Here is a 25,479-nt window from a genome sequence, read left to right as displayed (position 1 = left end):
CAGTCCACCTGGCAGGACATCTGTCTTTTCTGTCACCTCTAGCTAAGTTCCCCTGTGCTTCTAGGCTCTGGGTGCTACTGAAGCACTTCACAGCAGCCAGAACAATAAAACCGCCAACCGACAGAGCTCAAGGAGGAGCAAAGCTGGAGGTCTGAGGAGGTGACGGACAAATAAAGATTATTTATATTTTAGCCCCGGTCTAACAAGAGGAGGTGTTTATGTGGATCAAAATGAGACAATTTATAAGGAAGAGAGAAGCACAGACCTGGGAGAGAAGCAAGACTCAAAAGTCCCCAAGGGATCCTTAAAATAAAAAAGAGAGGAAATTTTTGATCTTTTATGTAAAAAGCAAACATTTATAGTCCTGAGTCCCCAAGGGTCAAGGATTTAGTCAGAACCGCATCAAAGTCAACAGGGAACAGAGAACACTTCATAGAGGCCACCTCAGACCTGGAGGCTGCACATCAAAAGGTGTCGTGCACTAGGTGAGGAGACTCAAGCTCTGGACAGGAACTCACGATGGACAGGAGGGACTGAGGACAACCCCGCCCCCAACCCTGTACTCTCCAGAGCTGTCTGGAGTGCAGATCTAGAAACAGATTTGCCTCAGGGAATGATCTCTGCTATTTGCTTTGAAAAAAGAAATGATTTCTTAAAACTAAAAGCCAGAATTTAACATTAAATGCTGATGAGTCATGAGGATGGCCGTGTTCAAGGATTTTTATGTTTGTTAAGAAAATGACTTTGAAATATAGCATATCAGATTACAAATCAGGTTTTCATAGAACTTTAAAAAAATGCATAAAATGGATTTTTTTTTTTTTTTTTGAGACAAGAGTCTTGCTCTAGCTGCAGCCTCGTAATTCCCCTCCCTCTGCTTCTTGACTGTTGGGATAGAATTCGGGCATGTACTGCTGAATTCTAGCAAACAAATTCAAAGAAGAAACTCTAAGGACGCAGAAACTGAAGAATGTGTACATAAAGAAATAAGCTGAGAAATCTCAAAAACAAGAGAAAATAGAACAGACTGAAAATATTTGGAATGACCAAATGCAATTTCTAGAAAATGGCCCCTAATTAAGAGATAAACATGAATTCACACATCATTACTCATGATGCAGGAACGTGGTAAGATACCAAACAAGACACCAAAGATAAGAAAGCTTATAAAAAGTAGCACCGGTCCAGGCGGATGAGATGACTTAGGTAGCAATGGTACTCACGGTGGGAGCCCAAAGGTCCCGAGTTCAGTCCCACAAGGAAGGAGAGAATGCTCTCTGATCTCCACTCCCGTGTGCTTGCATGTATCCTTGAGCACACACACTGTGCTGGCTAGTTCTATGACAGTGTGACACAAGCTGATGTCACCTAAGAGGTTAAGAAAATACTTTCAGGGGCTGGGGATTTAGTTCAGTGGTAGAGCGCTTGCCTAGGAAGCGCAAGGCCCTGGGTTCGATCCCCAGCTCCGAAAAAAAGAACCAAAAAAAAAAAAAAAAAAAAAAAAAAGAAAATGCTTTCATCAGATCAGGCTGTAGGCAAGCCCTCAAGGCTTAATTAGCGACTGATGGGGGAGGGTCCGGCCCATTGTGGGTGGAGCCACCACTGCACTGTGGGTCCTGGGCAAGTCCTGGGGAGCAGCACCCCTCCATGACACCTTCCTCCATGTTCCAGCTCCGATTTAGTTCTGATTCCGACTTCCTTCAGTGATTTGAAAGTGTAAGCCGAATCAACCCTTTCCCCCACAATTGGGGGTGATTCATCCCAGCAATAGTAACTCTAACCAAGGCATATGCTTACTAAAAAAAAAAAAATGTTAGAAGGAAGCGTGGTGGTGCACTTCTCCAATCCTAAACTCGGGAGGTAAACCAGAAGTTCACGGTCATCCTCAGAAACATAAGGGGTGCTAGAGTCATTCTGTGCTACGTAAGATCCTGTCTTGAATGAATGAATGAAGGATGAATGAATGAGAGAGCAGAGATAAAAGGACAAGCCAACAACTCTAGGGGCCCAACAGGCCATGCTGGCCTCAGCTCCAAGTTTTGAAGCCCTCGTTGAAGGCACTTGGGTCCTATCTCTTGGAGGAAACACTCTGTTAGAGTGGGGTATGCAGGACTCCATCTTGGACTCCTCTCTCGGGACATGGGCAAAATTCGGGAAGCACATGTCTGTTCTCTTGATGGCAACTCTGAAATCCACATTGAGGTGCCAGGGTTACATCGAGACTCTTCCTATGTTAGGAACGATCCCTAGTGTGGAGAGGAAGGAAGGATAGCTCTTCTAACTCAGATAGATGGTCAGGGAATTCTGCTTGAGAGATGGGGAATGTGAGGGTAGGGGCGGGGCACGGAGCTTCGTACGATAGGCCCAGACTTGGAACCGGAACGTGAAACAGGGATCTTGGAAAGATGTGGTAAACACCCAATTCCTGTGGTCTAGAATCTAGCAATCCGGGGCTGTGCTGGCTGGAATCCCACCAGCAAAGGCCTTTAACAAAGAAGCTCGACTTCGCCAACGTCCCTCTCAAAGAAACAAACCTACACACTAGACGGAGATTCACCAACACTTTCTATTGTTATAGTATTTCAAAACTTAAAAGGAAAAAAAAAAGAGTCAAGGCACCTTCCTCACCTGATCTCCAAACTCCTTGTTTCATAGTATGAAAGACACACAACCCCACCCCCCACTCATATACACAGGGCCAGAGATCTCTTTTTAATGAAAATGTCAGCGGTGTGGTTTAAAGCTAGATCTTCAGAATCAAAGGCCTGTATTCACCCTACAGTGCTTTGAATGAGAATGGCTCCTACAGGCTCATGTATTCACATGCTTAGTCTCCTATGGCCTTGCTGGAGGTCATGTTACCGGGTGTGGGCGTTAAGGTTTCAAAAGCCCACAGTAGGCCCAGTCTCTCTGCCTGCTGCCTGCAGATCATGATATAAATCTCTTAGCTACTGCTCTAGCACCGTGCCTCTCTGCCTCTTGCCGAGATGACTGTGGACTGTAAGCAAGGCCCCCAGTTAAATGCTTTCTGTGATAAGATTTGTCTTGGTCATGATGCCTCTTCACAGCAACAGAGCAGTGACTAAGATACCATGGTTAAAAAAAAAAAGAGTATCAATTTTGTTTTCAACACCAGCAGCGTAGGACGATGTCCCAGTGTATTGTCTGTACCCTCTCAACAGCCACACGCTTCTTCAAGCACAGGCCAGATAACCTTGCCCTTTCAGACTCCCAATCATTCCTTCCCTTACCCACTCCATCAAATCCACTGACAAACACTATGGGGCGCCCTCTGTGTAGGCTCACACTGTCCATCTTCATCCTCAGTGCTAACGCCCCCGGACAAGCCTTAGAGTCCCCTCCCTTCTTGTTGCTTTCTTCTCTAGTCAGCTTTCCCTGAGAATATGACCCTCAACTTAGCAACATTCAAAATTCCAAAGTGACCTTCCTGGTCAGGACCCCCAGCTCTGCTCTCATCTGACCCTGATGTTTTCGAGGGTCAGATGCAGGCTTTGGCACAGCATGGATATCCTTCAGGCCTCCTCTACCCATCTCCTCCCTTTTCTCCTCAGTCTCTTCCAGTGGGGATGACTCCAGATGCTGCTTTTCCCAGGCACAAAATTCCACCTCGTGCTGCAAGAACAAGAGCCTCAACCCATCATCTGTTGACTTCTCGAGACGACCTAATGTGCTCCCAGGATGCTCCACTGCTCTCCCTTGGTTACTGTTATCAGTTTTACTAGGGACTGAAACCGAGGAATGGTGCAGGCCAGCACGCGTTCTACCAAGGAGCTACTCTCTGAGCCTCTGCTCACACTTTCCACAGACCCAGTCTTGCCTATTTGTCTGCACCCTCTCCCTTATCTTGGCCCAGTAACTATTTGCTTAGTAGGTCAGAATACGGTTCAAAGTTTTAAAAGCAGGTAACAAATCATTTGGAGTCAGTTATCAGGTAGGGAGGTAGAGGCAGGAGGGTCAGAAGTTAAAGAGATGCCTTATATATAATTTGAGACTGGCTTGGGCTATGAGATCCTGTCTAGGAAAAGACAAGATTCCGTACCAGTTCAGTTTCGGCTGAAGTATGCTTGCCACAGGAGAATCGGTTCAGCCCAGTATAAAGCATGTATGCTGGTAGGCTTAGCCAGCCTTGAGTTTCCCACAGGAATCTAAGCATCCCAGGATCATTAAATGATGGGTTAGGTATAGAAGTGGACCCCGACTGAAAACGGCAGTCAGACACAAAACTCAGAAGATCTTGTAACAAAAACAGAAAGATCCAAATAAAAACCATCTCACTGGCAGCTACCGCCTTGATGCTTTACTGCTCATTTTTCTATTACAAACTAAAGATATAAATTAAAAAGGCAATTCTGAAAGGGAGCTGAGATAGGAAGCTGGATGTTCTGTAAGGAGAGGGAATTAGCTATGTGGCGGACAGAAAGCTGAGTGTAGAATGTGGCTGAGTACCCAGGAGGGCAAGGAGAGACGTCAGTTTACTTGGTGGCAACATTGAGCGTCCACTCTAAGTGCCTAGAGTACTCATATATTAAGAGTACTATACATTGGACGACCCTCCTATGCTAGGTGCTTAATCTAAGGATAAAGGATGTCCTGACCAGGGAAGTCTGCCTGGGAGACAGGCATGGGACTGTGGGGACCTGAGACAAACAATAGGGATAACCTTAGCCATTTGTTAAACAACAAACATGGGAAGAAAAAAATGGGTGGAAAAAGAAGGGAGGTTGTTTAAAGACATCACACAGCTTATGAATCTTGTGTTCTATTTCTATGGCAATAGGTTAGCAAGTCAGGCTGTTGCTAAGGGAGACGGCAGCTGCATTTCAAAGCAATGATGGGAATACATGTAGAATCATTCTTTTTTGTTGTCTGTCCAGAAAATATAAACTGGTCCTGGGAAGAGAACTGGCAGGGAGAATAGGAGTGACAGGGGCAAACAACAGATCCCTGATCTTCCAAACAGACCTGGATTCTTCCACAACAGATCCAGATTCTCCCATAACAGGTCTGTGATCTCCCATAACAGATCCCTGATCTCCCACAACAGATCCCTGCATATCCCTGGCACCCTATAGCCCACCCCTCCAGTCTTGCTTATAGTATGAGCACTATCATACTATATATTTTAATTATTTGTGTTATTGTCTGTTTCTTCTTGAAACACTGGCTCTACTGGGATCTACTTCTGTTTCAGATTCTCCTGATTCTGTAGAATTGACTGTATATAGCAAGTGATCAATGTTTTCTGAATGGATTAGTTGGAATCCACTTGGTCCCGACAATGTAGATGAAGATGATTTCGACTAAAAATTTTCCAAGTAAAGAGCAGCCTTAGGGTATGGGGGTGGGAGAGGCTTTGGCTGACATAGCAAAACCTCCTTCAAAAACAGCTGCTGCAGCTTCCTCCCAAAGGGAGCATTAAGTATTCCAAGGTAGACAAGAAACTGTTTGTCGTTATGTTCTGTCCTCGAAGTCCTAACCCTTCCAGTGGGTTGGCCTGAAGGTGCTTTTAAAGCTAATACTGCTTCCTCAAGCCCTGGTTGCCCCAGAGACAGAGTCTGCACATAGATCCAAGTGATACTATGTAACCTTGCCCCCAAGTTGTTTCTACAAGGCAAATAAAGAGGCTGGCAGCAAATAGTTGGGCAGCAGAGACATAGGCAGGGTTTGAGATTCCCAGGCTGGAGGTCAGAAGAGTGACAAGGGGGAGAAGACGGTGAAGGGGGAGAAAAGAGACACCATGGTTTGGAGTCAAGAGAACATGGCCCTGAGGGCTGGCCAACTGGAATTAAAAGCAGCTCAGTTAAAACGCAGTGAATAATAACTCAGGGTTACAGATAGGAAAATAAACTCTAACAACAGAGGATAAATCCGCCCAGCTCTTACGCTGTTTAAATAATAAGAGTCGTGTGTCTTTTATCGGGAAATGAGTGATCAAAGGTGGGGTAGACATTCTACAATGATGTCCATCAGTAATTAACTCTAGCTGGCTTGAAGCCACTTCTGGGTATTTTATTCTCCTCCATTGATTAACATTAAAGTTTCACGTCCTCTCTTGTCTACTTTTCCTCTGTCAGTCAATGTGCAGGCCCCTAAGTACAGAACCTAAATTGGGAGAGGGTAAGAGATCAGCAAAACAAATATACAGCGAGTGGAAGTTGATCTTACACAGCACCTCAGCAACACTGAGGGACATTTTTGTTTTCAGATACCTAACTGTCGCGTTTCAGATAGGTACAAAATTAGAAATAGGGTCTTAAAGAAAACAAGCAGTTTGTCACTCGGTCATTGCAAATCAATTCAGAGTCTCTGTTTAAAAGTGTTTTCGAGGCAGGTCAACAGACAGAGGAATGGTAAGGTCTTTCATCACCATGCAGGTGTCTGAGTCAAAGGAAAGTGTTCTTTCTATAGAACCTGTGCCCACTCCACCCACAAGGGGCCAACTTTCTCTTCCTGTTCACTGGGGACAATGTAGAGACAAGTCCACAAAGCACGCTGCAGTGATGCCTCAGGCCTGTGCCAGTTAATACACAAAAGAGAGCTACAAAGACGAGTGTGTGTGTGTGTGTGTGTGTGTGTGTGTGTGTGTGTGTGTGTGTGAGAGAGAGAGAGAGAGAGAGAGAGAGAGAGAGAGAGAGAGATGCTATGCTAGCTGTTAACAGTCCACGGCACACCGCTGAATGACAGACAATAGAGTGGGCAAAGTCAGGAGTGAAAGGGTAAAAACGGTATGAAAGCAGAGAACATGAGAAACAGGAGAGGTTAAAAATAACTTAAATAGAAACATGGCACCTGAGATCTCAAAAAGCAGCAGATATGGTCCCCCAGTATGACAGCTGCCACACTTGTCAAGTCTAGCCACTGGGAAGCCTAGCACACAGGAAGGACGTGGCACCGCTGGACTACAGGGCAGAACGGGAAGGCATACAGGAGCGAGAGAGTAGGACACTGGGCTTGACCCCCTCATTGTGGTTTGAACATGAAATCACCCCCACGAGCTCGTACATTTGAACACTCTGTCCCTAATTCATAGCATTGTTTTTGTAAGATTGTGGAACCTTTAATAACCTGTGGGAGGAAGCAGGTCATGGCTGCAGGCCTGGAGGTGTACTAGCCCATCATCACTTCCTGTCTACTCTCTGCCCCTTGCTCCCACGGTCATGTCTTCCTCGCCATGGTGGACTGCATTCCGTATAACTGTACACCCAAACAAGCCCTCCTTCCTTTAAGCTTCTTGTCACATCTTTGAGCACAGCAATGAGAAACACTGCTAGTGCACTCCTTCAAGGAGCTGTAAAAGCATAATAACCTGGCAGGCTCCGTGGTTAAATGTGAACTGGAGGTCTCCAACGAGGTTGAGAGGCAAGGCTGAGTGGCTGGGCCGGGGCTTCTCTCCCACTGGATTCTCGGGTTGGAGCTTGCTTGCACTCTCAAAAATGCACTGGAGCAAGAAGTACAGGGGGGACTACAGGTAGTAAGTATTCAAACCTTCATGGCCAGCTATACTCAACTTCCTGAAGACCTCACTGTAAACCAGTACATGAAATTACCAAGAATATGGGCTCATAACCTTCCCATGAAAACACAGCCTTGAGTCGAAGCGCATGGCCCTGAGGCAAAAGGAAGTGTTGCTGTATCAAGGCAGGAAGGTCCTCTGAGACATGACTTAGTGCTGTCTTTGAAATAACCCTGGAAAGTTCCTATGAATTGGGAAAATTATTTAAAAACTTGAAGCAGAGAGAAGACAATCGAGATCCTCTTGTTCAATTCTAAGGGACGAAATTATCTTAGACAAGAAGGAGTATAAAAACTAAAGCTGTTTTCCTGGCAAAATTAGAACCTTTACCTTATCCAGGGCTCTAGTCTCCAGTTCAGAGATCTCAGAGGGTTAGATCTGACTGAGCAGGAGAGGCCCGGGCATGAGTCAAAGGAGGCTGTACCCGCCATTACTGCACACCACTCATTACTGGCACCAGAAGAATTCTAACTCCAGCTTCGAGGAAGTTTTTCAAGTGCCAGGAAATCTAGGGTTGGCTAAGAACTTGGAGCTTACGGAAACCACATTAACATTATCCGTTGAACACTGACAGCATCCCAATTGAAGAGAGAAGCAAGAATTCGGGAGCATCTCCTGGTCAGCCGTCTTTCCCAGTGTTCTCACTTTGTTGGGTGAAGGGACCCAGAGGCTTCACAAATTGGTACGTGTGTTGAAACCATCTGAGTCCCAGCTGAAGTACACACGAAATAGCTGTGTATACAAATCCCAACCATCTTTCAAAGGGAATCTCTAAGAAAATTTCTTTGTTTATAGGATAGAGGTTGGGAAGAAAAGGAACTTAGTTTGGATTTAATCATACACAGGCTGAAGTTTGGTTTCTGTTTGCCGTCAGGAAGTAAGGCAATTCATTTTATCCCAGTAGCATGCTATATAAAATAATGTAAGTAGGAAATGCTGAGAGTAGAAAGAAACACCATCAAGATATATATATACACACGTATATATACACACACATATATATGTATATCTATGTGAAAGTTATAGACCAGAAAGTTATAAACCATGTAAAATGTAAGTTAGGGTTTAACGATAGAGCTATGGCTATGAAAAACCACTGAGAGGAAGAAGCCAGGTGGGCCCCAACACCCTTCAGTCTAGAAGACTACTGTAACCATGCATAAATGCTATGCTAATGGAATAGCTATAACACAGTTTCACAGACTGGAAGATACCTAAGAGGAAGACCTGTAAGGTGCACACTGCATTCTTAACATTAATGTTGCTTTGTTGCAGATTCTGTTATTCAAAAACAACAAAATTTGCAACAGCTGAGGCACCAGGGCAGGTAGAGTCCAAACCTTTAAACAGAAGCTGCTTGAGTTCTTGGCCAAGGCCATGAAGCCCATTGAGAATACCATAGAGATCATTTTGTGTCAGGGGGTTTAAGCTATTCCAATGGAGGACATGTAAGAAAGTTATCTACCGGAGAAGCTTGGCAGTGCACAGGAGCGCTCTGATGAGTCAGAGCATTATCGAACATGTCTACCAGGTTTTGCAAGGTCAGCTGATTTAACAGAACCCTCTAGATGTTTCCAGGAAAAGACATTTGCATCCCCTTCTTTAATTTGGTCATGTGGCTTTTGGTAGACCCGCTCAGCCAGGAAGGGCCTCTCCCAACACCCTCTCCAAGTGCTACCACTAAACAGAGCTCTTTGCAAAGGGAGCTACTACCCTTACCCAAGAGACAGAGGCCAGACAGATCAATCACAAATACTAGGAAGATAAATCTGTGCCATGCGCTGCATAGACTGAAATTAACTCCCAGTCTCCAACTGGCGGTTCAATCACAAAACCAACCTTGTCTATCTATGGCTACTGATACCGCAGCCTGGATACAATACATGCACATTTTTGTCAAAATATATGTAGTTCCTCAAGGGGCAGGGGGAAAATGAGATAAAAGGTAGATGTTGATGGTGTAAAAAACAGAAAGAAAAGCAAGGAATGTGTGGAATTGTGAGTGACTTTATGGATTTTCCTGCCTAAGCCTTCATGATTTTATTTTAGTGATCGTTCTCATTATTATTTTTACTCTGATGATGGATTTGTATCAAGTAAATCCAACTAAATTTAACACAAAATACAAATAGTAGGGGTCAAAAGGACACTGAAACAGGAGTTCAGAGACCTGACCCAAATATATAAAAGGACAGAACGTCAAATGCACACAAGTAAGTATTATTGCCAACTACTCCTGTAACCGGCAAGCTAACATATTGAGAATTTTTTTTCTAAATTACATCTACCATCTTCTTATACCTTTAAGAGGCATAGGCTTCCTCTTCAGTATAAAATTTATATAACCATTAAATAATTACAGAACCTAACTATTAGGTGATAGCAGTAATGATTAGTTAGTATATTTAATTTTTTCCTTCAACTGTTACGTCTACTGAGTAACAGTTGAATTTTTTAAATTTTATTTAGTTCAGTGAATGGGATGAAATTACCAAAACAATCTAAAGCATACATATACGGATCGTGAGTGTTAGTTTATAGCTTTTTTTCAGTTTCACCTTAATATTTGCATGTTGATTTCAAAATGGTGGCAGTGCCACACACCTGTAATCCCAGCACTTAGGAGGCAGAGGCAAGGGGATCTAGAACTCAGGGCAGCCTTGACTACACAGTGAGTTCAAGGCCAAACTCATAGGGAAGGCCAGATAGATTTTATCACCTGGAATTTTCACTGAGTTTTTTGTTCAACATTGCCAAGGGGAGACTAGGGGGTAAAAAAGGACACTGTGGCCCACACCTTGAGGTCAGTGAACACCTCCATAGACATGGTGTAGTCAGTCACTGTTGGGTAATTTAAAATATGGCAGCTCAGTTCCTCTGAGGGCAGTGGTTCTCAACCCTCCTACTGCCCTGACCCTTTATATAGTCCCTTATGTCGTCGTGATCCCCAACCATAAAGTTATTTTCACTGCTACTTTATAACTGTTAGGAACCATAATGTAAAATACCTGTGTTTTCTAATGATCTCAGGCGACCCCTGTGTAAGGGGTCATTCAACCCCAAAGGGCTCACAACCCACAGGTTGAGAACCATTTCTCTGAAGAGGACAAGATCAGTGTTTGCTTTAAAGCATTTTTATTGATCTTATCTGTACATGTTTCTGAAGGAGCGAATGTCATATGTGTGTCGATGTCTGCAGAGGCCAGAGGCTGGTGTGGGAGGCCCCTGGAGCTAGAGTTACAGACAGCCGTGAGCTGTTGGACAAGGGTGCTGGGAACTGAAGCCAGGTCCTCTGGAAGAACAGAATGGGCTCGTAACTGCCAAGCCTCCTGTCTGGCCCTCTTATTAGAGAAAATTTACACTCGTTGAGTGCCTCCGTGCTTCACCCCACCACTCAGTGATGAGTCTCATCCTTTCCCATCCCCCTTGAAGCCAGCTTCCAGTTGCTCCCTTGTAAGACATGTGCTTAATTCAGTCATTACCTCTAGGGAGTCACCTTCACAGTCTCCTTCCTCCGCGCCTCTCCCCTTCTCTTCGGTGATGGTGTTCACCATTTCGAAAAACCTAGAATGAGAGTTGTATTCATAGCACATGTAATGTCTGTGCACATCTGTGCACTGCTCAGTAAACCCATCGTAAGTTGACAATACCTTAGGTGGGAAATTCATTTGGACACTGAACCCACTGAAGACCCTGACTCAGCCCGGCCCGCCTCCCGTGTGGTGAGAGCTTTTATGTCAGCCATAGAACGCAAGTCTAATTCAGGAAGAATCAAATAGTCCACGGATCTTAGTGAACACAGTACCTGTATCTACCTGATAGTCCAGCACAGAGTAGTGTGTTAGCTGGCCACCCGCTGAGGAGCTACCGGAAGTGAGGTCTGTGGTGAACGAGGATCACGCGCTCGGCTTTTGCTCAAATTGAAAGGTGCTAAGCCCAACCACTGTAAATCAATGTACCCCAAATGGACTTCGGAGCAAAAATGGAGAGGCTTTAGGCAAATATACCATCGGGATCCGTGTTAGGTGTGTTGGGGGTGAAGGGGGGGGTGGAGGTGGGATGTGAAAATAAATCTCAGGTTGAAAGGGTTTTCTAGAATTTCCTGACGGCAAACAATAGTTAAGTGTCACAGGGAACTAGAATACTGAAGTGAGGAAGTCAGGAGCCAGGAGAATCAAATCAAGATTACTGGCGTCTGTGTGACCTCAGGCAAACCCTTCCACCTCCCGGGGGCATAATTGTGAAGCGGAGGAGAAACAGGTTTCTTGGACTCAAAGACACTTAACTACTCATCACGTGCTCATACGGTACAATATCTTCATAAAAATTAATGCTGCTTTGTTGTTACTATTGTAATTCAGAAACAACAAAATACCCACGTCCCGGCTATTCCAGAATATCTAGCATCTGTAAATTTGATCTGTCACTAAATCTTTTGCCTGAGCACTCCTATACATTATACCTAGAGATCCTATAAGTGCTGTCTAAAACACTGACGTGAACTAGGGCAGAGACTGGCTTACGTATGCCCAGGTGACAGCCGCCTCTCTTGATGACATTTTTTTTTTAAATGCTAAGTTTTATTTCTGAGGTTAGTTTCAATGCCAGGCAAGGTATGTGAGAAAAATTGTCCTCTGCCCTCTGAGTAAACTGGAGGCCACTGATTCGTATATAATGTGTGGGAAGTACTGTATACAGTGCCGCTGGCTTCATGGGCAAGCCTCTATGCAAGGCTGACCACACGGGCAGAGCAGGTTAGCACATGATCAGTTTTTCTACACAACTCAGAAATGATCTCTGTGCCTCATTTTATCTGCCCACCCATTAACATTTCCACCCATTCGACAAATACTCCTTGAACATTTAGGGCCTCACACTGTTCTGCCTAATGGGACCCAAGGAACAGAGCTATTTTGGAGTTTGCAGAGTTCAATTGTGCCTACTTTCTTTGTTACTGAAGACACCCTTTTCATACAATAGATTTGGATCGTGTTTTTCTCCTCCCCCAATTCTTCTCCTGCCCCAATCTCCCCAACTCCCGTCTAAGACAGACCAGGCTGGCCTTGAACTCAGCAACCTGACTACTTTTGCCTCCCCAGTGCTGGGATTAGAGGTGTGCACCACCGTGCCTGGCTCCCCTCCTCTAATTCCTAACCTCCATTCCTAGTGCACATTTCCTAGATGTCAATGAAATGAAAGCAGAGCAAAATCCCACGATTGATTAGGATATTAGTAAACATGGAGTAAGGTGAAATTTCATGAGGAGTTAGAAACAGAAGTAAGATCACTCAAAAGGGAATGTAAGCAAAAGAACTTCTAAAACTGGCTTTAAACTTAAACATTAAGACCCAAGGTAAAGGGGCTGGGGATTTAGCTCAGTGGTAGAGCGCTTACCTAGGAAGCGCAAGGCCCTGGGTTCGGTCCCCAGCTCCGAAAAAAAAAAAAAGAAAAAAAAAAAAAAAGAAAAAAAAAAAAAAAGACCCAAGGTAAAGACACACAGCAGCCATTGATGGAAGACTTTCCAGTAAGATCATTTTACCAGAGTACACGACAGAGGGACGGCAGCCCACTGTGTACATCAGGAGCATGGATACAGAGCCGCTCATGCCTGGGTCAGGGCCCCGATTTTATCCTTACTGGCCATGTGATTTTAAGGTGGTTACCTCTCCTGAGTTTTATTTATTTTTCTTCTCTCACTAAAGATGATAATCATGCCTATAGACTAGGATTTCACAAAGATTGAAATGGAAACAGATGCTATGCTGGGCGGGGATGAGCATGGAGATAAAAGCAAATCACTGTCTACTGAGTAGATCCGCCATTTACTGTGGAGGTTAATTGAAGAGAGAACATTCCTCAGTACTTAAATCCAGACTGGCTTTCGCCTATGCTCCGTCTTCTAAGTGGTCATTGTTCGTCTACCTCATGGCCATTACTGTGTTCTACGGGGATATGAAATATTTAACCAAGAGTACTATACCAGGGGAGACTAATGCAAATGTACCGTGAAGTTCATAGATTTGGGGGGTGGGGAGGTGGGTCATCTCTTTTACTGGTATAGATCGGGCCCCAGCCACCAGAGGATCCAGTATGATTAGCCAGAAGTGGGCTCAGGTACTATGTATTTACGCTCCCCAGGAAGTTCTATGGGAGGCAGGGTCGTAGTTGCAGACAGTAGTGAGTTTACGCTAAAGAATTCGATCATGAAAAAGTGGGCACTCATTTCTAATGAGTATTTTAAAAAATGAGGCATGGCATTAAACCATTAACCTGTTGGCTGATGTTTTGTGTAAAATACACTGTGACTAGGCCAAGGCTTGATTGGATAAACAGAACCCCCGAATCCAATGGCACATGCTTCTAAAGCAGAATTCAAATAAAGCGTGTGTGTGTGTGTGTGTGTGTGTGTGTGTGTCTGTCTGTCTGTCTGTGTCTGTGTTTGGGTATGTGTATATATGTGTGTGTATGAGTCTGTGTGTGTGTATGTGTTTGTGTATGTGTGTATGTGTGTGTGTATATGTGTGTGTGCGTGTGTGTATGTATATGTGTATGTTTGTGTGTGTGTATGTGTGTCTGTGTGTGTTGTCTGTGTGTGTATGTGTGTATATGTGTGTGTGTCTGTGTGTATGTGTGTATATGTGTGTGTCTGTGTGTGTATGTGAGTGTGTGTGTATGTGTCTGTGTGTGTATATGTGTGTGTATGTGTCTGTGTGTATATGTGTATATGTGTATGTGTGTATGTGTCTGTGTGTGTATATGTGTGTGTATGTATCTGTGTATGTATATGTGTGTGTGTCTGTGTGTGCGTGTATGTATATGTATATGTGTGTATGTGTGTATGTGTGTATGTGTATATGTGTGTGTGTGTTTGTGTAGCTGCCTCACCATTCAAAAGCGACCTGTTTTGTTTTACTTGAAAGCAGCAATCCCGTGAAAACAGCCTGTCTCACACACGACGACAAATACATGCCTTTTACAGTGCAGTTCTGTGCAGAAGTAGATTTGGAAGTCGTCGGAATTGTGAAGTACATAAAGGAAACAGCATCGTTCTTCAAACTTGGAGATACTGAAACAAACCAACCGAAAACTCACGTTACTTAGACAGACATCATCACTTTCGCAGATCCCTAACGAAAAGGAAGCACTTTTAATATTTAACCCGCTACGGCACACTGCCATTTTATAGACAGCACTTTCGAGACCCATAGTCCCCATACCATAATACCAGCATTCTGTATTACCCTATTCATTTGTCAGTGCGGGGCTGTTCTGCTGGGTGATGTGAGCCACATGTTGGGTTTGGCATGGAAGCGAGTCTGGTCTGGCATAGCCTTGACCGAGCTGAGAGGGAAGCTTATATTCATCCCAACTAACTGGCCTCAGTGGTTCAAGGCCTGTGGGAGATGCTTCCAGAGCTAGGGAGACCGGCCATACAGGTAGAGGCACTGCTCAGGCTGTAGAGATTTTAAAGGAGCGAAGCAAAGTGGAGCAGCACTGGGATTGGGCGTAGCGAGTGCTTTATTTTAGAACAACATGAAGAGTTTGGAGTTTGGTAAGTTAGGCCATGGTGGTTTATGATAGCCGTTAGCCAATGTTTTCTGTAGTGGGCCCGGTAGTAAAATATCTTAGGTCTGACAGGCCAAACCGCTCAGTTCTGCTATTGGAGCAAGGAAGCCTTAGCTACAAGTGAGGCTGTGGCTGTTGTGTAACAAAACTTTATTGATATGACAAGCCACGGTCCCCATTGGGTCCATGAACGTAACTTGTCAGGCTGTATTCAATCACCTTTGGATCTCCTCATTTTGGAACGCACAGCATCACTTGGCTTTTGAGAAAGGTCTTCTTCCTATGTGCCTCAGAGTGAACTCACACTCACTACAAAATCCAGACTGACCCTGAATTCATGATTTTCTCGCCCTGGCCTCCTGAGCACAAGGACTACAGGTATGTGCGACCATGCCTGGATTTTATTATTTTCCAAGACTTAAAAATAGACTCTAGTCATCTAAGGCCAGGCGAGCCCTCTCCTATCCTAGTTATTTCTACTCCAGACAGAAGGACTTTGTGCTTCTCTTCTCTAAATGTGTTCCTTGTATGTCCTTACTCATCTCTTGCCACACTGTGCCTGTTCTTAAAATGCTTGTTCCCCATCCCCAGTCCTTACCTGACGGCAAATATTCAAGAGGACGTCCTATCTTTGCCGCCTTCCTATCTTTAGCAGAATAGGACTCAATATGGTACGCAGCTGGTGCTCAATAAATGCCACTGACTTGAGCTGGGTACCTGGGTGACGCCAGGCAAACTGCTGACCAAGCTGGGTTATTCCTTAGTTTGTCACCCTTTCTTTATAGAGGAGGAAGCCGGGCAAAGGTGGCCGTCTTTGAAGTCACAGAGCAGAACTCAAGTTTCCCAAGAGGTGAACCATCGATCACCAGATGGAGGCACGACATCTACACGCTGTGAGTCACAAGAACTGTAAGGAAGGGCTGCCGGGCCTAATTAACAAGGGCTAATTCATTGTATAACAGATCTGATGAGGCAAAATGCATAGCAACTACAGCGAATGGACTGTTGAAGAAGGCAGCAGTAAGGAGTTGCCTTGCTAAACGAGCGGTTTAGGGACTGAATATTAAGAGTGCAAACCTTTGCGAACGTATCGATTGGAAAGGCATGAGTCGGCCGCTTAATCTCGCTTGCCTCTATTCGATCACTCATGAGGTAACAGGCAGCTCCACCAGGGAAACTAAAATTATCTGTGACTCACTGCTCTGCCAGTTCATGCCCTAACACAGCCAGCTACAACCCTTGCAAAAGCAACAGGATGTTGCACAAGCGGCGGACAGAAGTCTGCTGTCTCCCATCTCCACCATGTGGGGGTAGCAAACAGTAGGAAACAGAATCCAGTTTAAACGCTGAGTGAGTCTAGAAGCCCAGGCTTCCAGATGACAAAAGTTTCAAACACTTAACCGTTGACAATGGATTCTGACCGGTAACCTTCCTTTTCATTCCCAGGAGAGAGCTTCTTTTTTTTTTTTTTTTTTTTTTTACCCTGAGCCACTGGCGTTATGACAAGGTTTTGGAACTGAACTGGTTTGTCACTGTGACCTCACACACATAATTGCTTCAACAGTGACCTTGGGGGAGATTTTAATGAGTTTCTTATTCGTATGGAGTTCCAGGTCCAGGGTGTAGCCTGGGAGATGTCCTGCATAGTTTGGGTCTACAGATTCTTAGTTCCTGGTAACATAAAGGTCAGGAAGCCATCTTACAGCCTTCACTAAAAGGTCAGTCAGCAGGAGAGGACCTCTACACGGCTCCCTGTTAGCCACGGTTCACATTTACCCCAGAGTCATAAGCATGGGGTCAGTTCAGGGATCCATGATGGTGAGGTACTGCTCACAACAGGCAGAGGCTGAAGGCTGAGCCTTTACAACGCAGAAGGATTCCTGAAATGTTTTTCAAACGTGAATGATGGACTTAATTTAATAAAATATGCTAAGAGGATCTCAGAAAAGTATGTCTTCTATGTACACCAAACGGAGCAGGGAAACTTACCTCACCCCCCTGACAGAGGAAGCGTTAAAGTTCCACTCATGGATACCCTTCTGAAACACAGGAGAAGATGAGCGATGATACATGGGGGGAAACATCATAAAATCATTTAGTTTTATTTTTAATAACAAAGTCATTTCTCCTGATGTGTAGCTCCTCAGGAGGGTCAATTCAGCCCGAGCCCACAAGGGTGATGCTTACTTAACAGTTCCTGTGCCTCAAGACAAGAGCTTTCAAAAAGCCTGGAAGAATTACTGTCATTAAACCCGAAAGCTTAATCTTAGTTGTAACTACCATTTTTTAATTTGAGGTTAAAAAAAAAAAAGACCAAAGTAAAACAACAAGAAACCATTGATCAAGGTAATTCGATTGTGTGGTTAAGAGGGTCATTTCCTTTTGGGAAAAACTTCTAATGATTTCCTATGCCTTTGTGTGCTTGAGCACACATGTCTGGGGTTTGTAAGCACATACGTGCAAACGCATGTGGAGGCCATAGGATAACTTCACGTGTCCTTCCTTGGCTTCTCCATTGGTGTGGAGCTTGTCTCTTGAGTCCCACAGGCAACTGTTTCTACCTCCCCAGGCTTGGGAGTGCGATACATGCTACACCCCTGGGGTTTTCTCATGTTGGTTCTGAGAATAAAACTCGACTCCGGAACTTGTATGGAGTACGGTACTGACCAAGCTATCTCCCCGACTTGGCATCTATTCTCCCAGAAAGAAAAGCAATCAATCTGAACAAAGCCTCTGTAATTGTTTCTGAAGTACCTTCTCCCTTCCGAAAGACAAGCCTTAGTGTATAGCCCATGCTGGCCATGAACGTCTGCTGTCTCAGCTCGTTGAGCGCTGGGATTCCAGAAGCTACTGCAGTCAGCTTGGAACTAACGTCAGGTAAAAATTTCAACGAAACCTCTGTGCCTTTTTACTTTTCAGAAATTAACGTGTGTGTGTGTGTGTGTGTGTGTGTGTGTGTGTGTGTGTGTGTGAGAGAGAGAGAGAGAGAGAGAGAGAGAGAGAGAGAGAGAGAGAGAATATGTGTAAGTAGAGGTCCATTACAGGTCAAAGGGATTATTAGCTAATTTATGCAAAACTTAACATGCTAATAACGTTTAGACATAAAAATCTGATTTTATGTGATACAGCCCATGTTTTAAAAGCTTAAAATGTATCTCTCAATCATGACTAAAATATCATAATTATCATCAAATAATTGTTCTTAGATTATTTTCCCTATACAAGTGCTTAGGAATTTCAACACCTCCCACACTGACCTATGTACGGGATGACCTTTTGACCTCAGCCTACCTAACTGGTCTGGTATGGGACGTGCGTGCGTGCTAGTTCAGTTGGCCACGCCGTTTACCCTGGCTCCCAGTTTCTCCTCTTAGCAAATGCAGACTGAAGAAGGCTGCCACACACTCTGTCATCAACATCAGTCTGGGGTTTTATTCAGTTTTATATCAGCTTTGTTCAGAGCATCCACATAGTTTGTTTTTAAAGCTTTGCTAGAAAATGAACTGACAGGATTCGGGCTCTTTTCAATTGTCAATGAGTCGCTGAGTCTAACTGACTTCCTTTACAAAGCTCCAGGGGATTGTTCTTGAGGCAGGAGTCTGACAGCTGGTTGGGAGTTAACTTACCTGTGTCTACAGAACTCTAGCTGTCATAGGGAAGACCTAGTGGAAGACTCTGGACTTACACCAGGCAAGGAAAAATGCCTCAAGCTCATCTACCAAGCCAGTGGCCTTCCATCTTGTCATGGACGCCGGTGACAAAACCATCAGTCTTGCTGACTAACACTCATGCCAGAGCCCGGCTGGGATTCTTCAGATGCTACCCCTGCTTGGTCTCTTCTTCCGATAGGGACAAAACACCCCTCATTCTTTTCTTAACTATACCCTCTGTAAAAATTATAATAGAGATTGAAAAAGCCCCAAAGGTTTGGCTACGACAATAGCATGTAAAACAACCATGAAAGGAACCCCTTTTCCCCACTGTTATGAGGCTGCGGCCTCGGCCTGGCTAGTAGGAAACAGGGAGTCTGAGCTGTACCGCTTTGAGCTGGTCTAGAACTCTTCTCTTGGCAAAATCAACTCAGAAGCCTCCAATTTTTATCCCCAGCTCCTAGGTCTTTCCTAAGGCCAAGAAACCAGGAGTGCAGACAGGGCCTCTCGAGTGCCATGCAAGCTGCTCCAAAACTAGCGCTTGGTGCGTCTTACTGGGATTTGAGCAAATTCTATTGTCATGAGATCTAGGGAGGAAGGGCAGTGCAGAAGGCCTAATGGGGAGCTGAGGGGATGACCAGGTCGCTAAAACATTTAGCTTGCAACACAGACCTGAACTCATGTAAAAATGCCAGAGAGTGGCAGGTCCCTGAAATCCCATCACTGGGGAATCAGAGGCAGGAGAGCATCCTCGAGTCCCAGGAGTCAACCATTCTGTCCTAACTGGTGAATGCAAGGCCACCCAGAGGCCCTGTCTCAAAAGAGGCAGACAGCACACTCACGAAGATGCTACCCGAGGTTGTCCTCAGCCTTCCCACACATGCATATATGCACATGCACCTGGACACACACGTATGCATGTATGTGCACACATGCACTTGCACACATATGTGAACCAGTAAATGCATGAAAATGTGTGTATGTCCTCTGTGAGGAGAGTGAGTGCTCTTAACCACCAAGCCGTCTGTCCAAGTCTTCATTTACTACTCTTTTTACCTTTTAGTACAGTACATGGATTCAAATTTTAAAAAATTATATAAACATGCTTCTCATTTAAAAAAAAGGGGGGGGTGCACATATAAAGTTACCAAGTACTAGGCAGGAGCAAATGAAAACAGCAGCCTGCGGCCTCGACTCTCAATCTAATATTGGCGTCTAACGTCTGTCGAGCTGAGGTCAAAATGTCTACATAACTGTGTGACCCAGAGAGCAGAGCAGTCTGGGTGGGGGGTGGCGTGCAAAGCAGCCATTGAGCATGACAAGCACAGACATCTATCTGTAAAGTGGCACTGGGAGGAACCAAGGAGGGGTTCCTGAATAGACTGGGCTGGTTTGGTAGGAAATGAGCAGAGCACTTCCTGATTATCTGGTTCCCCACAGGCTGCTCTGCCCGGGGCCACCTTTCCCTACAGTGCTCTAAAGTTCGAAGCCGAAGCTGCAGTCAGTGCCCTGGAGACTCCGGACCTTCACGGCTAGAGGGACTCACCACAGGGAGGCAGTGGTGAGCTGCAAAGTAAAGTACCAGGGTCCGGAGACGCTGAGCTGGAGGGATTAGCCCAGTGGACCCCACAGCCTGGTTACCTATTTGAACCAGCACAAAGCACCATTTTCTAGGAACTGGTCCACCCCAAATCCCGTGCACTGGGCAGGACAGGAATAAGAACTAGGAGCTAACAATGAAAGTGAGAGTGATAATTTAATAATTATGCTATCGGGCCTTATTGCTTACCTGAGGTAACAGCCAGTCCTCCCTAGCTCTTCCTTCTCCCTAGCTAACAGTAATGACAAAGGGGTTTTGCTGTTGTTGCTGTTGCTGTTGCTGTTGTGATGGTGGTGGTGGTGGTGGTGGTGTTGGTGGTGGTGGTGGTGGTGGTGGAGGAGGAGGAGGAGGAGGAGGAGGAGGAGGAGGAGGAGGAGGAGGAGGAGGAGGAAGAGGTGGTGGTGGTGATGGTGGTGGTGGTTTTGCTGGGGCAGTAAATTTAGCCTTGATAAGTTCAGTTCCTTAGAGGTGGCTGACTTTTGTTATGAAGGTTTGGGCTGGATTCTCCTTTCTGGGTTGCTGTCTGTAGGAGTGAGGCGATTGATGCCTGTAGTAGCTGTTTATGTCCACAAGAAGACAGTCAATGGCTTACAGAGAACTCAGCCCAGAACTCTGATTCAAACCCCCCCTTCAGAAAGAAGCCATCTCTGAATTTCCCAGGGTAGGAAATACCATTTCCTTATTGGTTGAACTGTTTAACTTGGGAATTAAAGCCAAACACATCACAAACGGGAGAGACTGACTACCTGGGTAAGAATCCTTCACCCAGTTTACCTGGCCTCTCCACACGGCCACTGGATGAGAGCTGGGGTGGGAGAGGGCAGGTAGCCTTTGGGTACTGCTAGCCACATTTGCGATTGAGAAGCCATGCACTGGCCATAAACACAGGTTGCTTAATTTTAAACCTTAAAAGGAAGAGAGGGATTTCAAAGAGCCACCCAAAATGTCTTGCACGTGGCTTCTCTAGGATTTTTCCCATGGCACACATGCAGATTTTTCTCAAGTATTGACTGTAAACATCAAATGCTAATGGGGAACAAGTACAGGGCTGGGCCCGTAAGGTAAAGCAGTTCTTTAAGAGTCCTGGGGTGTCCCGTGCTAGAGCAAACTGGCTCCTAACCATTGCCCAGCCTTGGTGCATGTAGGCTGCTGGCACTGAAGTGGGTCACACAGTGGGGAAAAAAAAAAGGGAAAAAAAAAAAAGAGTCCTGGGATTTAGACTGAACAGATGTCTACAGAGAGATCAGCTTACAACCCAGAGGGACATTTTTTGAACGTGGGCAATTTCACTATGAAGACTGCAGGGGATGGGATACCATAGGTGCAGTCCACAAATGTCAAAAGCCACTGTAAGAACTGGAGAGATAGCTTAGGGGTTAGAGCACTTGCAGAGACCCCCAGGCTCAGTGCCTAGCAACTACGGGATGTCCCATGGACATCTACAATTCTAGTTCCAAGGGATCTGGGACCCTCTTCTGATCATTGTGGGCACCAATATATATAATATATATATGTGTGTGTTGCATATACATGCATGCATGCAAGCAAAATAAATCAATAAATATTTTTTAAAAGACCATGGAAGAAGATGGTGGGTAACTCACAGCCTAAAACAGCAACCCTTCCTCACGTACTCATTTGTGCTTTAACGTAGGTATTCCTTAGCATACTGTAAAAAATTGTCAGAGAGAATAACGTCTGTGCCAGACCCACTTTGCTTAACAGAGGACCCTTCTGAGAGAGCAAACAAAACAATGAGTTGGAAATAGTTCTGTTTCCAAAATTCTCTGGCTCACTGCTTGCTCTCTTCCTGTCTTCCAAAATCCATTGGCCTGCATTCATTCTCGGGACCGTGTTCATCGCTAATTCCTTTAGCCGAATTCTGTTCCAAGTGTCCCTGGGTAACCTTGCTGTTTCCGGTTAAGCCTCTGAAGATCGCTCCCAGTCCTGCTCTCCGTCCAATGTGAGGACATGTCTACTTCTACTTCAGAGTGTGTGAATAAGGCACTGCATTTCAAGGCAATATGATTAGAACACACATATAATCACAGTGTTGTCTCTGAACAAATCGTGTCTCTGTAGGTGTCTGTAGGTCATTGGCTCCAAGTGCCCAGGTCCCAAATGAAATTCCCCCAGAATTCACCTTTCCCTTCTGAGCACCCTGCTGGTGTTACCACTCTCAGACTTTGAACCACCAGCACTTAATATTTCTGTTTAGTTTCTCTTCCTAATGACCGATTGGGTCATAGATTTTTTCCCCCCTTTTCTTTTCAAATGACCTGTCACTCTGCAGTTGCAGCCCCCCTTTCCTGCACTAAGATCCCCTAACTACTTCATTTCTGGTTCTTTTCTTAGCAGCCTTTTCCGTGCCCCTCGAGGGTCCGAGATTCTCGAACTCTTATGTCAAGGTGAGCTACATCTTACGGTTACAGTGGGAACATCACTGGCACACGTTCTGTGCACTGAGCCCTGTTCTGGGGGATTCCTGGTAATTGTCTCATGCACTCTCCTATAGGGTTATTGTCTTTTCCTCATAGAAGGAGGCTACAGGAGAGTTACCCAGACTGCCCAGGTCACTCAGCAAGCAACAGGTAACACCAGCTTCCCACTTCACAGCTTCAGTCCGACTGACCCTGACCCTAGCTACTCTATGCTACCCTCTTGCCAGCCCTTAGACTTTAAGTAGCTTCAATGATAGCACATATCTAAATTCTTTTTCCTCACTCAGGAAACAAGTTGTGACTTTTATACTTCCTGCCTCTCCCTGGTAAGCCAGAGAGGCTCTTTCCCACCCTTGAATACCTCGGGCTCACATTTGCTTAGACTGCCTCGGTTGGACCTGGCTCTCTTCTTCTGACCTGAGCTCATTCCTTTTCCTTTTCTCTTCTACTCCTGCCCACAACCAAAGCCCAGACTCCAAGTCGGAAGCTTCTCAAAGACATCCTGCCTGCTCATTTTCTCTTCAGTGAACTCCACAGACCAAAGGCCCACAAGGTCTTCCCCACAAGCCAGCATGGTCCCATAAGCCACAGAGCTCCTCATAGGGAGGAAGTGGCGGGAGTTCCGCTACTCATCACAGCTATCCTCAGGCGTCTTGTAACACTCCACTTATACGCTAGGAATGTTACTGACGTGGTGTCCGCCATTCTCTCCATATGGAGAACATAGAGAATGCCTTAGCTGTCATAAAGTTCTTTAACAAGGCAGTTAGTTCTCTTTATGAATAAGTTAGTACTATAAAAAAGACAATAGTGGGGTTGGGGATTTAGCTCAGTGGTAGAGCACTTGCCTAGCAAGCGCAAGGCCCTGGGTTCGGTCCCCAGCTCCGAAAAAAAGAATAATAATAAAAAAAAGACAATAGTACCTTTTGGAATTTCCTACATTAAATTTCTATACATTAATACTCATAGTGGCCGATACTAATATAGGTATAAGGTGTATTTTGTCATGTGAAGATCCCTTAGTTATCACAACCTGTGAGTGGGCAAACTATAAAACCCTAGCACAGCTAGTCCACAGTTGTCCTGTGAACGTGGTAGCAGGGCCAGCGCTCCACAGGTCGGGATCTGAAAAGGCCACAGTTCTGACAGAAGCCACTTGGCGTCCTTCTGAAAATGGATAACTGTGTACACACACTGGGTGGTTTTATGCTGTCCAGCACGTAGCCTGTCTGCCCAAATGCTACCCCCTTACGAGACTTAACATGACCAAATGTATTCAGACAGACACTAACTTAAAATATCAAGACAAGGGGTTGGGGATCTAGCTCAGTGGTAGAGCGCTTGCCTAGCAAGCACAAGGCCCTGGGTTCGGTCCCCAGCTCGGAAAAAAGAAAGAAAAAAAATATCAGACAAAGAGAATCAGGGTGCTGCAGGGAAGCTGTCTGGTCTCGGGCTCTGTGACAGGTGATGTTCTGATAGAGGTTCACAGGGCTTGGGCATGATTAAGAGCTGGGAAAGGCTTATCCCAGCTAACATGAACACCCCAGCACATGCGTTATTCTTCCTTCATTCTAAACATGCTGTACGGCTGGGCCTGCTTAACTTCTGACACTGGTGGTTCATGCACGGGAGTTCTGACAAGTCCGGTGGTCCACACAGAGCAGAAATCCAGTTTTTAACCCAGTTCTTGTCACCAAAGTGCCAAGGATCCAAGGTGCCATCCTTTGAAAATTATCCTCCCTAGAGGCCCGACTTAGTCATAAAGTCAAGGAAATAATGTTTCTCCATCAGTGGCTACAACTGAGACGTTTAGTGTGCCCACAGATCTTTATTAAACTTGTTCTCAGTCTTGGATGCATATCAGAATCATGCATCAATTTCCCTATCGATGTGTGTGTGTGCACTCAGGGCTCACTCTGAGCACTGCACAAAAGATCACGACATAGTCATCCCGTAGGCTTACACAACAAGAAGCTCAATTTGTCTCCTAACAGATATTTACAATCTCCCAGAGGATACTCGCACATGGTTGAAAGAATAAAAGCAAGGCTAAATTCTTGGCTCTTAAAAATGAGGGTCAGCCCTAATTTAAAGAAACAGCAGTCATTTTATATTTGTTATTATCCTTAAAATATCTGTGGTGCTCCTTAGAACAAAGGGCTCCATGAAGGGCGCTATCTATGTCACTTCCTGTAATCTGCAGAGCAAAAGTGGGAGAGGGAAGGGTTTCTTTTAGCTCAGGTTGGTCTGGAGCTCACCATGTGGCCGAAGGCGGCCTTGAATTTATGATCTTTCTCCCAAGTCCTGCAGACACAGCAATAATGTCTGCGCACAACAATCTTTTGAGGTGGATGATGCTGTTATAATAATAATAATAATAATAATTTATTATAATTTAAAATAATAATAAATACTTTATCATCATCATCAACAACTTCTGTTGTACAGATAAGGCCTACTCAGCTTAGGAAATCCATATTGCCTAAGAACAGTGATAAAATCTAGATATATTCAGGTCTATTAACTTACAGTATTGCAAACTCATACCCAGTTCGTGCATTACCTTTACTGTGTCACCACTGTATACATTTGCAGGTTCCCCTCGTTGGTTTGTCACCACTGTATACATTTGCAGGTTTCCCTCGTTGGTTTGTCACCACTGTATACATCTGCAGGTTCCCCTCGTTG

At 45.0% G+C, this 25,479-nt stretch overlaps 1 protein-coding gene, 1 long non-coding RNA gene and 1 other non-coding gene across 6 annotated transcripts in view; 2 read left to right on the top strand and 1 right to left on the bottom strand.

Moving 5' to 3' along the window:
* The window catches only part of Map3k5 (mitogen-activated protein kinase kinase kinase 5), a 207,858-nt gene that overhangs the window by 54,122 nt on the left and 128,257 nt on the right, over positions 1 to 25,479 (bottom strand). For 2 of the 3 annotated variants that reach the window (XM_087575895.1, NM_001277694.1), the window contains 3 exon segments: positions 17,090 to 17,139; positions 14,505 to 14,600; positions 11,017 to 11,098 (listed from right to left, as the gene is read on the bottom strand). In XM_087575895.1, the coding sequence (XP_087432021.1) occupies positions 11,017 to 11,098; positions 14,505 to 14,600; positions 17,090 to 17,139 (228 nt within the window). 3 annotated transcript variants of the gene reach the window in all.
* LOC102547350 (uncharacterized) lies at positions 4,856 to 20,508 on the top strand. Of its 2 annotated transcripts, XR_015649087.1 has the most exons (5): positions 4,856 to 5,023; positions 8,109 to 8,216; positions 15,886 to 15,993; positions 17,804 to 17,977; positions 20,191 to 20,508. It is a non-coding gene; the product is annotated as an uncharacterized LOC102547350 (long non-coding RNA). The 2 variants fall into 2 exon arrangements; XR_015649086.1 differs by lacking the exons at positions 17,804 to 17,977; positions 20,191 to 20,508 and having other exon boundaries at positions 4,915 to 5,023; positions 15,886 to 17,043.
* Positions 21,391 to 21,525, top strand: LOC120100374 (small nucleolar RNA SNORA42/SNORA80 family). Its single transcript, XR_015655785.1, has one exon. It is a non-coding gene; the product is annotated as a small nucleolar RNA SNORA42/SNORA80 family (small nucleolar RNA).

Source organism: Rattus norvegicus, chromosome 1 (genome assembly GCF_021556685.1).
Source record: "Rattus norvegicus strain SHRSP/BbbUtx chromosome 1, alternate assembly SHRSP_T2T, whole genome shotgun sequence".
Taxonomy (NCBI): domain Eukaryota; kingdom Metazoa; phylum Chordata; class Mammalia; order Rodentia; family Muridae; genus Rattus; species Rattus norvegicus.
This window is presented reverse-complemented; position numbering and strand designations above follow the sequence as displayed.